We start from the raw sequence: 15,532 nt of genomic DNA on the forward strand, positions 1-15,532 counted from the left end.
TTAACAACTACTTTTGCTGAAGATTCAACTGTAAACAAGTCTCTCCTGAGCATGTGCAAACAGCAATTTTTCTAAGGTTTATAAACTGTCCAAATTTGGGTGGATTTTCACAGGGGTGGCTTAAGACACATCCACAACACCAGTGGTAAAGGAAAGCTTGAAAATAAAATCTTTCCTTACAAGTTGTCCTTACAAGTGGTCCTTACAAGTGGTAATGGTAGAATATTCACAGTAATTGTATGTGTGACTATAGAAGTTTTTAAATGAAAAAATAAACTAACTTTCTCTCAATCAATGTAAACCTTATCCTGTTTCTGTGGGGCATTGTGGTTATTGAAACGAGGAAACATGAGCTTTGTTCAGCTCAGAGTGACCTGGCTCTGAAATCTGTGAACCAGCTGGCAACTTGCCATTCTTTATTGTCTTGGATCAGAGCAGTGCAGTTGGAATCAGCACTTTAAGCATAGAAATGGCTGTTTCCAACTAACTCTGATGCCCATTAAAAACAACCTGACCCTTTGCAACCAAATAGGTTTGTCTTGAAATCTGTATTCATGTGAGCTTTATTCAAGTATTGACAGAATTTTGATTTTATGGCCATAAAATTATTTTCTGGTGTGTGTAGATACTGGTTGGTTTTATGTTGTATTGAGATAAATATTAGGCTTGGGTATGAATTGTCTGCCTTTGGAGGTAGTTTCAGGTTTATTCCTTACTCAAGGAAACCCCAGCTGGAAAATTTAAGAGAACAAGTGATTATACAGCTCATTGAATAAAAAGTAATTAGAGCAGAGTATAGTGGGAGCTAGTGGAAGGGCATGAGCCTCTATTTATATCCCAGTGTATGTGTTTTAATGGCTCTGAGCTGTTTTTTTAAAGCCATATCTACAACAGCCTATGAGACTTCTGCCATAGTAGATGATTACCTTGACTGCATGTACATGGTCTGCAGTTGAATTTTCTCTCCCGTCTTATGTGCAGGATCTCTGATTGCTGTTGCTATATCCTCCGTACTTTGAATATTAGCCAATGATAGCAGAGTATTGTAGCATTAATATTTAGTCAAAATAAGTCATTTTAAAAGAAAAATTGTTAGACTTTAAGCATTAATTCCTGTGTCTTTTTCTCTGTACATTTAATAGCGTCGTCTTGGAGATGCTGCGAAGAAAGCCATCGGCAAATTGACAACCAGGACAGTAAAGAAGGGTGATAAGGTATAGTAAAAAGACTTCAGCAAAGTATATTTGAATCTCATGGTTTATTTTGGTAGTAAAAACAATTAACTTATCTGATTTGTTTTTCTTTCTCTCATCTTTGGTGCTGATTTACTTGCTGGGGAGTTAATCTTTTGCTGCAGTATTTCAGTGTGACATCTAGAGCTTTTCTGTATACTGTAGCCTTTGCTCCCCCAAAGGAGAATTTCTCTTGCGTAGGGACTAGTTGAGCTCCATCTGGTAACTGTGATTGTGAGTGCTGTTCTGTGCTAGCTGGCTAAGTATTTCTGCAGGCAGGAGTGCAGAAGCCTTTGTATTGAGCCATCATGACAACATTTCATTTACTGTGCTCCTAATATCTCTGTATAAATTGTCAGTACTAGAGAAAGGCAAGGTTAGGGTTAGTTATGTGGAACACTGTAAACTTGGAATGTTGCACATATATGTTGTGCAAAATAAAAATAGAGGGGTTATAGAGGAAGAGTTCTTGTGAGAATTCACTTTTATAAATTAGTCTCTTGGGTTAGGGGAGAGGTATTTCACTTGAGTTGAAATACCTGAGTCTGAAGTCTTCTGCTGTGGGGAACTATATTTGGCTATCATAGAATAATTGATGATGAACTGTGAATTAAAAAGTTATAAATACTCAACAGTTCTTTATCAGTGCTGTAACATTTATTTATAGCCTTGCTCACTTTCCCTTTCCAAAATGCACAGACCTGATCATAATTAAATGGTGTTCTGATTACGATTTTTCTTTTTAAAAAGAAAAACGTTTCCCTTTGGTTCTTCCACTGACTCCGTCGCATCATCTTTCCTACCAACACAACAGAAATAGGAGAAGCCACCTGAATTTGCTTCTCTGAAGAGAAATATGAGGAAAAATGCTTTTCCCAAGCCTTTGCTTTTTTGTTTCTAGGCAATTTGGTTACAAGAATCTTCTGCAGTAGATCTTTGCTGATGTGTATATATATTTAGAACTTATTAATACTACAAGGGAAGATGCTGCCTTCCTGACAACATAGATTCAAGATTATTAAGTGATATGGAGGTTGCAGAACAGGCAGCAGGGGACATGTATGTAGTTGAAAGGAATACAGGAATAAATCTGCCATTCATCAGTGCAGCCCATCAGGGTTCTCTGCATGAAATATTGACTGCCTGTTTCCAACAGTGGAGTTATTAATTTTGTCTTGCTGTGGTTTCTGATGTCCTTGTCTCAGTACTTTGCTAGTGTTGAAAAGAATTGTATGATTTTGGAAGAAAGCACAGCCTGTGTGTCTGTGTAGCCCACAGATTTTAGTGTATACCACCAATGCCACGGTTTTATCTACATGAAATCTGCCTTTCTCCAAAGGGAAACTTAAAATATGTGAAGTTATTTTAATCCATATAGAAACAGTAATCCAACTGTAACCTTTATAACAAAGTATAGCTAGCAAAAAGAAAAGGAGTACTTGTGGCACCTTAGAGACTAACTAATTTATTTGAGCATAAGCTTTCGTGAGCTACAGCTCACTTCATGGGATGCATTCAGTGGAAAATATAGTGAGGAGATTTATATACACACAGAACATGAAAAAATGGGTGTTATCATACACCCTATAAGGAGAGTGATCACTTAAGACGAGCTATTACCAGCAGGAGAGCGGGGCAGGGAAAGAAAACCTTTTGTAGTGATAATCAAGGTGGGCCATTTCCAGCAGTTAACAAGAACATCTGAGGAACGGTGCGGGGGGGGGGGGGGAATAAACATGGGGAAATAGTTTTACTTTGTGTAATGACTCATCCACTCCCAGTCTTGAGTCAAGCCTAAGTTAATTGTATCCAGTTTGCAAATTAATTCCAATTCAGCAGTCTCTCATTGGAGTCTGTTTTTGAAGTCTTTTTGTTGTAATATTGCAACTTTTAGGTCAGAGATCGAGTGACCAGAGAGATTGAAGTGTTCTCCAACTGGTTTATGAATGTTATAATTCTTGACATCTGATTTGTGTCCATTTATTCTTTTATGTAGAGACTGTCCAGTTTGACCAATGTACATGGCAGAGGGGCATTGCTGGCACATGATGGCATATATCACATTGGTAGATGTGCAGGTGAATGAGCCTCTGATAGTGTGGCTGATGTGATTAGGCCCTATGATGGTGTCCCCTGAATAGATATGCGGACACAGTTGGCAACGGGCTTTGTTGCAAGGATAGGTTCCTAGGTTAGTGGTTCTGTGGTGCGGTGTGGTGTGTGGTTGCTGGTGAGTATTTGCTTCAGGTTGGGGGCTGTCTGTAAGCAAGGACTGGCCTGTCTCCCAAGATTTGTGAGAGTGATGGGTCGTCCTTCAGGATAGGTTGTCGATCCTTGATGATGCGTTGGAGAGGTTTTAGTTGGGGGCTGAAGGTGATGGCTAGTGGCGTTCTGTTATTTTCTTTGTTGGGCCTGTCCTGTAGTAGGTGACTTCTGGGTACTCTCCTGCTGGTAATAGCTCATCTTAAGTGATCACTCTCCTTACAGTGTGTATGATAACACCCATTTTTTTCATGTTCTGTGTGTATATAAATCTCCTCACTGTATTTTCCACTGAATGCATCCGATGAAGTGAGCTGTAGCTCACGAAAGCTTATGCTCAAATAAATTGGTTAGTCTCTAAGGTGCCACAAGTACTCCTTTTCTTTTTGCGAATACAGACTAACACGGCTGCTACTCTGAAACCTATAGCTAGCAAGTGATCCTGAGCTGCATGTCTGTATAGGAATGACCTCAGTAATTCTTGGGTCTGAGGAGTAGGAAACACTGGTCTTTCTGAAGTATGAAATAACAGTTTTTTAGCTCTGATTATAGGAAGAGATGAACCAATTCTGCTTTAATATTATATAAAATATATTTTATGCAGTAATGATGTAGACTAGATCATAACTGAAATAAAGTCCTGTAGAAATATCTTCTGAGTCAATATCAAAAGTACTATTTGTACAAATGAATTATAGCTGTCTTATTCTAGTTTAAATTTAAGATATACACAAATACTAGTTTTAAATGAAATGGTGACTTTGATATGCATGTAAAGTGTGTGGTGTTTCTTTGTTAAGGCATGCTTGAATTTATTTAATAACCTTTTCACCCGTTTCTGCCTCTTCCTGTTCATAGCCACTTTACATATTTGATCCTCACTACCACAGTAGAATTCCTGATTACTAATCATGTCTACTTTGCCTTTAATGTATTCTTAACTCTTGACTTGAGTTTTCATGCTATTCATTTTAGGAAACAGACCCAGACTTTGATCATTGTGCTGTCTGTATCGAGTGTTACAAGCAGAACGATGTTGTCCGCATCCTGCCATGCAAGTAAGCTAGCAGTTTCTCTTCTCTTGTAAATGGATTTATTCCTGAGAAATGTTTATGCTGATTCTTGTTTATATCCCTTTGTTTCATTTTATCTAGCATGTGCTCTTCCCTGTTATATACCAGCGTAGGTGTGCATAATATTTTACACATACCTAGTTTAGACAGGACCCTTGTCCTAGGAGCATGCAATCTAAATAAGGTTAATACAATACAATGAGGTGAGAAGGTGGGAGCTGGCAGAGTTATTGACAATGGAGACTATGCAAGAAGACGTTCTGGAGGAATGGCAGGTGATCGGCCTATGGGAAGTAGGAAGTGATTTTTAAGGGAAGTGAAGACCATGAAAAAGGCACAAAATTGGGAGAGAATGAATGAGACAAAGAGCTTTAAGGACTGAAGATTGGGCAGATCCAGTACTGACGTTAATTATAGTAAACTAAAGTATAGATGCAAAATTCTACACAGTGGATACTGCAACTTGGTATCCTGCTATGCCTGTGGGCCCCAACCCAAAATTACGCTGCCAGAATGTGTCAGAGGGTTAGATGAGAGACCTGTGGGGTAGGGTGGGAGGGATTCTGCCCACTTAGGTAAGGGGGCCTGGCAGGGGTTGCAGAGCCCGCCTTGCACTCTGTGGCTCCGGTCCCATGAGGCTTGCTGGGCTTGGCTCTCTGCTCCAGGTGTTGCAACATGACGCACAGGGTCACAGCACTGCTTAGATTTGACCCAGCTGCCTCTCCGTCATGATGATGGGGGGCCAGACAGGTCAAATTTGAGCGGCTCAGTGACAGCATGCACCAGATTACACCACCACTCTCACAAATTTGACCTGCCCTGGCCTCCACCAAACATGAGCAGTGCTGCAACCCCAGAGATCACAACTCCCAGAGCAGGGAGCTGAGCCCAGACAGCACTGTGGGACAGAAGCTGCAGGACCTGCCACTATGATACTCATGGTATACTTATTTAGTACTTATTATGTAAGTGTGTATATTATGTGGGTAAGAAATATTTAGTGAGCCAGATGTTTCTTTTACTAAAGGTATTTAGTGTTTTTGGGTTTGGGGTATTTGGGTTGTGATAGGCTGTCCTGAGACCAAAAAGGTGAGAATCAGAGGTCTAAGCAATTCCAGCTTGCTCAAGCATTTCCCAGTTACTAGAAATGCTGCCATCCCCCATCTCCACCTTAGTGTTGACATCAAGGACTATGTAAGAAGATCGTTTTTTCCAATACAGTGTTTGGACAGCTATCCTGTATTGGCACTTAAAGTGCAGCAACCAAACTCTGTCCTTGTGCTCTTGCCTCAGTCTTCTCATTTCCCCTACATCCCAAAGATCTTGATTTAGAGCTATGTGACATAAACTGAAAATCTGCTATAGAGATAAACTGCTTTTTTGGGTGGTGAATATTTTTAGAAGAATTATCTAATAATTTGTGGTAGCTTTGACTGTTACCAAGGATATCTTTCCCTTTCATTTTTACAACACGTTTTTCTTTTCCTCTTCCCTCCCCCCCCGCCCCAAAAGAGAAATATGTATATTACTATGCATACATGCAGCCAAGATCCAACAACTTGGCCTATGTTTGATATAGAAATAGCTATATGCATGATACGCTAAGAAACAACTAAGTCACAGTGTCGGAACCAGGCATCAGTCCCATGTCCCTGAAGAGCATATTACAGCTCATTATCAGTCTTCTAAATCCTCCTGCAAGCTGTCCTAGATAGCTGGAAATTTTTTCTTCTAGTGCATAAAGAATTTTTGCTATTATAATATATTAAAGAAACCATCTCAAATTATAATTTGTACATAGTAAATTAAAATGCCTTTATCATGGATGTTTCTGTTAACACCTTCGTTTACTGAGGCAGGAAGATTTTATAAATCAATTCTCTTTCCCTGTATTCTTCATTTATTTGCTCTCTGTGTGTGTGTGTGTGTGTGTGTGTTTGTGTCTTGGACAATGAAAATCAATGAAATGTTTCCTTTTTAGGTTTACAGTGCTGCAGTGCTTGGGTAACAAACACTGCAGAGACATGTTTGTTTAGAAACTATTTCCATTGAAATGTAGTGGTTGAGAAAAGACCACTTGGAAGCATTTTTCTTGGTCTTTTATGTTGTAAAGGTTTGTTTTTACAAAGTCTAAATTTTTTACCCAAATTTGAATTATACTTTTAAAAATTCACTCATTTTTATTTACTTTTATGCAAAAATATTCTGTCCTCAAAGGCCCTACAAACATTATTAGGGACAGCTGTCGGATAGAAATTTCAGAGACTGCTTGATTCTCTGTAATTCCAGGGTGTAGTTCAAGAACATTCAATTGCATAATAGTAACACTAATTGTGGGTCCACATTCTAGAAGATTATCTAGAGACTCCAGACTCTCCCACTTCTTTCCCTCCTGTCATTAAAACTTTTATTTAGCTGTTCTTTGAGTGATTCATGCGCATCTTCACATGGATGCCATTATCCTAGAAAGTTTGTGTTCTTACAATTTTTCATGTGAAATTGGGCATCTGAAGTGAATAAGGAGTACGTCTAATTCTGAGCAGGACTTGGTTTTATTTATTGGGTTTCAAAATATAGGGTCTGTAAATTTAAATAAGTGCTAATGTACTAAAATGAATATCAACCAATTTAGGCCTAACACCTGACCTCTTAGATAGTGATAAATTGTCTATGAATTTCCTAAATCTGCTTTGGTCCCAGAGAGAAGTAAAACTTATCCACAGTAGTATTCACCTTAAGCAACTAACTAATCAATAATGTATTTCATCTTGCTGCAGAAGGGATACAATGAATGAAATGAATGGCAGTTGTTTGATACTGTGCAGATTCAATTCCCAGAACTATTCCTGCTGACATTAACACTTAGAGCCATAAAGAAAAGTAAACTTGACTTAGTTGGAGGGACCAAAACAAAGTAAAATGGATTGCTTTCCCTCAACTTTGCTTTGCACCTTGAACTAAGTCCATCCCGGCCTCCTTAGTCCTTCCCATTCCCAAACAATAAAGCCAGGCATAGAATATCGTGCTCCAAAAGCCTGATAGAGCTGCTGCTGGCTCCATGCCAGAGCCTCCGAGATTGATCTCCTATCATAATGCATGTTTTCCTTCTTCTGGATCCCAGCCTAACTGTGTGTATCAAGGACTATAGTAGTAGGCAGAAGAAAGGCCAGATAAGCTAAACTGTCTTTCACCAGCTTGGACTGCCTCTTTCAGGAGTCCCAAACTAGTTCTGCATCCCTGCCAGAAACCTACCCTCCCTTTCAGCAGAACACTGCACACGCATGCACACACTGAGTGAAACTCCCTCAAAATGGCTTCTAAAGTGTTAAAACGGCTACAGTTCAACATAAAATCCTAGTGCACAGACAGAAGTAAGTCAGTGGTTACCATGTTGACCTCTGAAGTGCTAACAAAAAAGATAACTCACTTTTACCAGATGGCAGAAGAAAAAATGAGCATGGAAAAAATTATTTCCGAGCTTCTAAGACAACATTCAACAATGGAGAGTAAAATATAATGTATTATGGACATTTGGTAGTGGCTGTTTAATATTTTTTTGAAGTTGATATGATTCTAATTAATTAGTTTACCTTACCTACCATTGGTCCCCCTACAAATTTTTGTTGTCTTGCAACCCTAGCTTCTATTTTTAAACATTTTTCTTCCCTGGAGCTATGTGAAAACTTTAAATCCACACAAATGATACGATGAAACTGCTGTCAAATACACAAAGCAAGCTGAAAGAATGTTTCACTACCCTTTTCAGCTACAATAATATAGATTTCAGAGTAGCAGCCGTGTTAGTCTGTATCCGCAAAAAGAAAAGGAGTACTTGTGGCACCTTAGAGACTAACAAATTTATTTGAGCATAAGCTTTCGTGAGCTACAGCTCACTTCATCGGATGCATTTCCGATGAAGTGAGCTGTAGCTCACGAAAGCTTATGCTCAAATAAATTTGTTAGTCTCTAAGGTGCCACAAGTACTCCTTTTCTTTTTGAGTAATATAGATGTAACAGTAGATTCAAAAATTAGACTGAATGTTTCTAATTTTTTGCCTGGGAATATTTTGTATATAAATAGAGTATAAAATTGCCTGCTGATCAGCCAAACACAATTAGGATAACCACCAGCGGCGTATTAACGCCTAGGCCGACAAATTTGCAGGGGCAGCAAATTTATAACAGCAGCCAGAGGCTGCTTCCCCTGGTGCTGGTTCGCGCCCTCCGGCCCTACCCCTTCCTCACCCCGTCCCTGGCCCTATTGGTCCCCTTCCCCAAATACCCGTCCCAGCCCCACCGCCTCTCCTGAGCGTGCCGCGTTCCACCTCTTCCCACCTCCTTCGCGAAGCTGTTTCGTGCACAAGCACTGGCAGGGAGTGGGGAGAAGCAGGACCCGGCAGTGCGCTCAAGGGAGGAGGTGGAGTCTGAGAGGAGGTGAGTGCGGGGGCGGGGGGGGGGGGGGGGGGGAGAGGGCGCAGCAATTATTTCTGGGCCTAGGGGCGGCAAAATCATTAATCCACCACTGATAACCACTTAATTGCAGGGAATCTTTGGCGGTCAGACTACATGACCATAATGGTCCCTTCTGGCCTTATCTTTAAATCTTGCTTGTGCATCTCTCAAATCGCTTAAGCATCTTGATTGGCTCATATTTAATTTTTTCCTGGTGGAACACTGTTATAGTAAAAGATTGATCTTGTATTAATCTACATGTAGTAACAAAAAAAAATTAACTGAACTCTGAAAAAAGAGAGCATTACAATATTACTATGCCGTTGGCATACCGTTCTTTATTAGGGTGCAGTTTTGCTTGTATTTTTCTCCTCATATCACTAACAAGATTGCACGTACTTTACATAGTAAGTTCAAAAATATGTATTAAATTACAAAAGCAGTGAACAGTATTCTTTAATAGGCTGTTCTAGCCTTGTTTGATATGAACAGGTAAGGAACTGGGTGTACTAATAAATACCTTTATAGGATCTTAATCTCTCCCTTTCTGCTCTCTCCTCCCTGCCACTCCACCTTCTAATTTTCATACCATAGTTGTAGTTGGTAATGAAGCAATAAAAATAGTACAGTCAATAAGCCAGACATGAAGAAATGTCTTGCAAGAGAATGATTAGAAAAATGGATAGAGCTGTATTTTAACCAAGAGACACCAAATGAAAGAGTTGGCCTCTGTCTTTTAAGGAAGCTGTAATAATTGGACAGTGGGTTTCAATGACATGTGACATCAATGCAGTTTACTTCTTATAGCCCATTGTGAACGTAGCATTTCCTTGTCCTAGCTGCTAGAATTGTGCTGTCCTGTTTAAAGTCCTGGTCTGACACTGTTATGCATTGGTACAATGAAATCTGGTGTGGCCCGATACACAATATATGCAAAGCCCTGTGTGCTCCGTAGCAAGTTGGACCTAAATTCTGTGGCAAGATTCTAGGTTTGTGGTGCATATTGGTGTTGAGTTTTGTGGCAGATTCAAGTACATTCAGTAAAATTATCCTTTTTAATTAAATATGAAAATAACTAATATAAACAGCATAGTATTACTTGTGCATATTGTAGTTAAAGGCAATGTCTCTTACACAGCCACCTCTGTGCTCCAGAAGCTGAAATGTGTTCAATACTTGGAGCCTGTAAACATGGCTGCTGAATCTTTGTGCTAAGAGGACATAGGATAGCCTCCATTTCTACCCAGCCTCCTTCAACACAGGGTGACATCATTTTTAGACTTCTGAGCATTATCTTATTATATAAGTTTTTGAAACAAGTGCTTCAAAAAGACGCTAATAAAAGACAAACCTCTTAAATAACTTCCACTCAGACTCCACTTCACTTTTCCATTGCAGCATTGAGGCTAGGAAAAAGGAGGGAGACCAGAGTGGGGATGGGGTGATGAGGAGGTAGTGAGTTGTTGGTGTAATGAGTGGTGTGGAAAGAAAGGAAGGAGAAGCTAAGGAGATGGTTTTAGAAACGAGGAGAGAGGAGTTGGGGGAAATCAGATCGGAAAATGAGAAAAGAAGAAGGGAACAGAAAATGAGTCAGGAAGAGGGAAAGGAGGGAGACACCAGAGGCAGGGAAAGCTGGGGGGAGGGGGAAGAGTGCACAGAGGGAGAGAGGGAACAGATACTGAGAAACAGAAGAGCAAAAAGAGGAAGGAAAGGAAGAACAAAAGCAACACAGCAAATTTAAAAAATATGTTGTTATAAGGTTGAATGCAAAATTGATACAATTAAAATACAGTACATATACGTTTTGAGCCAGCTTCTTGATTTTGCTTTGCGCTGGGTGCGGCGGGAATGGAGAGGGTGACAAAGATGACTCGCCATATCTGTGCCTGCCTTATTCTGGTGCTACTGTAAATTAAGATGGCTTGTACCAGCCATCTATGGACTGTTATGCTGGAGCAACACTGTTGGGAGTATAATGCATTCCACTCAAGCTCCCTTGACTAGGGAATGGTAGGGAACCATTACACCAGCCAAAGAATCTCCCTATCATGGGGCTATTTTGTGGGGGACGTTTAGGCCTACTTCCCTCTTTCTGGAATGGCATAAAGGGTATGTCTATACAGCCTGTGGCAGCAAGCCTCCCAGCCCAGGTCAACAGTACAGTCCTTTGAAGTTGCAGCTCAGCCTTGGAGCCTAGGGCTTCGGAGCCTAGGGCTTCAGAGCCTGAACTCCAACCCGAACGGCAACTTCAAATGCTGTCTATATAGCTATTTTTAGAGCACTAACCTGAGTCCCACTAGCCTGAATCTGTCAACCGAGGCTGTGAGGCTTGCTGCCCGGGCTGTGTAGACACCCAAAGAGGTCACGTTGTACAGCAGAATCCGGTCACTGTTTACATACCCACATGCAGAGGCTGATTGGCTCAGGCATTCTAAGGAAAACAAAATGAATTAAAAGTCACTTGGTGGAAATTCTGCCAGCATGGGGGCGTCCTTTGCTGGCACAGAGCTTTTGTACCTCCTTTCCTGTAACGCCCTGCGTAGGAGGAGGAATGGGGCTGGAGCACACTCCGCCATTATCCCCTGCAGGCGTAAGGTTTTAGGAGACCATAGTAAGCTAATGGAGCTGCTCTAACTCACCTCAGAACTACTCAGGTTTGTACCTTTGGAATGCTCCATATTGGACTAAATCATTTTTAGGGGAGGAAAAGGGCTCTGGTGTGGAATACAAGGACTTCCTCTTTCAAGCTCAACTTTATAAATTACTCATACTTGTGCATTATTGTCTTATGAATTTTTATCTGCTGTTCAACCCTTGGAAATACAGAAAAACCTGGACAGATCAAGAGCCCCCATATCAACGCCAGCAGGATACTTCGGGGAGGGAGAAATAGTAGGCAAAAATATGTTGATTAAAATTAAAACTTTTTGTGGGGGATTGTAAATTTTGGAAAATGTTTATAAGGTTTCCCAGAGTTCAAGAGGTTTAAGAACCAATAGCAAAGAATGAAAATATCAGAAAAATAGTTAGGTTTTAAATGCACAGAAACACCTTATCAGACTGTTAATATCTCTTTAAAATAATCTCATATTATTTACTAGGTACACATTGGAATCCATATCATTCAGTGTCTGATTTGATCTGAGTGGTTTTATAGCACTGAGCACTGATTAGCTGATAAGAGCATATTAAAGCTGTTTTCATACTTATGCGGAGTCTTGATGTCTGCTGTTTCACAAAATATTAGATTGTTGTAAATGCATGTCCCACTCTAAAATCCAGACTCTGGCGTTTTAAAAAGAAATATAAGTGACTAAAAGCATTAAAATGTGTAACACAACACAGTAACATAATTATATGTACCATGGGATTGCAAGCCCACTTCTACCTCAGAGGACAGCTGAATAATCTTTTCTGTGCTCTCATGATTGATAAAAATAAAAAGTTAATAACTATTGACAGCAGAAATAAGAAATGTTTGTCCCACATTCATTGCCTTAATAAAGATTCTAGAGTGAAGTAAGGACACCAGCAGGTTAGTGGAGATTCTTACATTTTCTTGATTAAACAATCTGGCATATTCAGCAGTGCATTTGTAGCTTGGTTAATACAATTCATGTCGTGCTGTGCCGTGCCATGCCATGCCAAGCCAAGCCAGCCCATGAATGCAGGGTATAGTATAGTATAGTTCTGATGTCAAAAGTGACTGTAAAAATATGATCATAGAAGATAAGGGTTGGAAGAGACCTCAGGAGGTCATCTAGTCCAACCGCCTGCTCAAAGAAGGACCAACACTAACTAAATCATCCCAGCCAGGGCTTTGTCAAACCAGGTCTTAAAAACCTCGAAGGATGGAGATTCCACCACCTCTGTAGGTAACCCATTCCAGTGCTTCACCACTCTCCTAGTGAAATAGTGTTTCCTAATATCCAACCTAGACCTCCCCCACTGCAACTTGAGACCATTACTCCTTGTTCTGTTGTCTGCCACCACTGAGAACAGCCGAGCTTCATCCTCTTTGGAACCGCCCTTCAGGTAGTTGAAGGCTGCTATCAAATCCCCACTCTCTCTTCTCTTCTGCAGACTAAACAAGTCCAGTTCCCTCAGCCTCTCCTCGTAAGTCATGTGCCCCAGCCCACTGATCATTTTTGTTGCCCTCTGCTGGACTCTCTCCAATTTGTCCACATCCTTTCTGTAGCGTGGGGCCCAAAACTGGACACAATACTCCAGATGTGGTCTCACCAGTGCCGAATAGAGGGGAATAATCACTTCCCTCGATCTGCTGGCAATGCTCCTACTAATGCAGCCCAATATGCCGTTAGCCTTCTTGGCAACAAACTGACTCATATCCAGCTTCTCATCCACTGTAATCCACAGGTCCTTTTCTGCGGAACTGCTTCTTAGCCAGCCAGGCCCCAGCCTGTAGCAGTGCATGTGATTCTTTCATCCTATGTGCAGGACTCTGCACTTGTCCTTGTTGAACCTCATCAGATTTCTTTTGCCCCAATCCTCCAATTTGTCTAGGTCACTCTGGACCTTATCCCTACCCTCCAGCATATCTACCTCTCCCCCCCAGCTTAGTGGAGTTCCATATTTCTCTTTATGTTTAAATGGCTTCCAATCCGGTGGTGCATAAAATTATGTTGTTTTGCTTTAGGGTGGCAATTTATTGCTTTTCATCTCTTAAATTTATTTTTAAAACTCTAATCTGGTTTTTAGAGTGAAACACGTTCACAATAATCTAATATTTTGGAAAATTGCAGATATCAAATGTACTCCTATTGCCAATACAGGTTTTTTTTCCCCTAACTGCCACCTGTGCAAACTCAACCGTGGTTATTAGTGTCAAGCTGAAATCTTTCCTTGTGCATCATCACCAGTAGTAAAGGTTCTGCAGACCAGATTAGACTCTTAGTTACACCTGTACATCCCTATTTCCCTTAGTTGATTTGAACAAATACTACTGATTAGAACATAATTACATTGATGCACTTGAGTACTGCCACCAGCTTACTACCTGTGGACATAAAATTATTATTGTACACGCACAACCTTTTTCCGTTTTTACTACCAAACCTTTTCAGGAGTTGTTCTCCAGGAAGTTAACCTGGAGACTTAGTAGCTTCCTGGTGACATGCCTCCTCTGTTCTGCTTTTAATGTCTCGTGTGGTAGAGAAGAAAGAATGAGCAGTATTACTCCGATTTCAGAACTCGGGGACACATGCCATGCTCAGCATCTCGGGGGCACAGAATAGAAGGTACAACCTGGGAAGGGAAGGCAGAAGTAAAAGCAGCTATACAGCGCCTTTGCGCCTCCCTGATTCTGAGATGCTCTGATGGCCAGCTATGGGTTACTCTGTAACCTGGAATAGAGGATGCACTTTACATTCTCTCAGGTATGTCAGAAAAAAGCTGTCTCTGTTAGCTATGCCCACCTAGCCACACAGCCTACGCCAAGAGGAGTTTTTCTTCTCATGTAGGACCATCACCTCCCTGAACAACGTTAGCTGCATCAGTGGAGGCTCTCTTCCATCAATATAGCTGCATCTACATTGGAGATTTTGTTGGCATAACTGTTGATCAGGGGTGTGTTTTTTTCATCCCTGACTGACCTGCTTATGCCAATACGACTTTTCAGTATAGACTAAGTATATTAGTGCATGGCTGCGTTTTATTAAGGTAGAGAATCTACTGATACCATTTCCTTCCCCGACTACTCATTGTCAAAAATGTTCTACAGGTAAAGTGACAGGTCAAGAAAGGCAAATCATCTTCCTCTGCCTGAGCGTGGTGGTGTTATCCTTGTACAGTCCTTTCCTGTTCTTAAGTTTATATCAAAATCAATGTTAATTACCTCTATATTAATCAATCTGTCTGAAAGCATGTCTTTGCAAGCCACGTGGGTGGCGATACAAATCTCTCGTCTAATGCAAATTAACATGCTGTGCAAGTAGAAGCCCATTTTGCTTTCTCATCTTTAGAGGATTTGTTTTTACTATATAAGATGGTTAACCTGTTTTTCCAGTTCTCAAAAGGCATGTAAGGTAGGGTAAAGCTTCTAAGTGTTTCTCCTCCCTTTGACATATCTTTGCCAATTATAAAAGCCGGCAAATAATTAATCCATAATAGGTTTGGTTTGCTTTTAATTGTAATATGGCAATTGATTTTTAGTTCAAATTTGACTTCTAATGGGACTGTGCTCTTGCCACTTGATTGAGAATAAGTCCTGGGTGGAGATTAGTGACATGGGGGGAGGAGGAGGAGGAAAGCAGCAACTTGTGTGCAAAGAGCTGCTTCAGAGAGGCTCTGCTGCTCCTCAGGGCTGTATTTCAGAGACCCAGCTGTATTTAGGGAAGTCTCTCCCCTATCCCAAGAATCCAGCATGGAGAAGCCACAAAGTGTCCCAGCAGCTACAACTGGATGGGGAGGGAAACAGCCATGTAGTTCAACCAGGAAAGGGAAGATACTGATGCTGCTGCAAGTTGTCACCTTCTGAACCTGCCAGAGAAGGCT

General features: G+C 40.8%; 1 protein-coding gene across 2 annotated transcripts in view; it reads left to right on the forward strand.

Annotated features, from left to right (window-relative positions):
* RNF130 (ring finger protein 130) overlaps positions 1 to 15,532 on the forward strand; it is a 90,055-nt gene that overhangs the window by 52,157 nt on the left and 22,366 nt on the right. For both annotated transcript variants that reach the window (XM_074960351.1, XM_074960350.1), the window contains exons 4-5: positions 1,143 to 1,214; positions 4,470 to 4,552. In XM_074960351.1, the coding sequence (XP_074816452.1) occupies positions 1,143 to 1,214; positions 4,470 to 4,552 (155 nt within the window). The remainder of the gene's footprint in view (positions 1 to 1,142; positions 1,215 to 4,469; positions 4,553 to 15,532) is intronic.

The sequence above is a fragment of the Natator depressus genome, chromosome 8 (assembly GCF_965152275.1).
Source record: "Natator depressus isolate rNatDep1 chromosome 8, rNatDep2.hap1, whole genome shotgun sequence".
Classification (NCBI taxonomy): Eukaryota; Metazoa; Chordata; order Testudines; family Cheloniidae; genus Natator; species Natator depressus.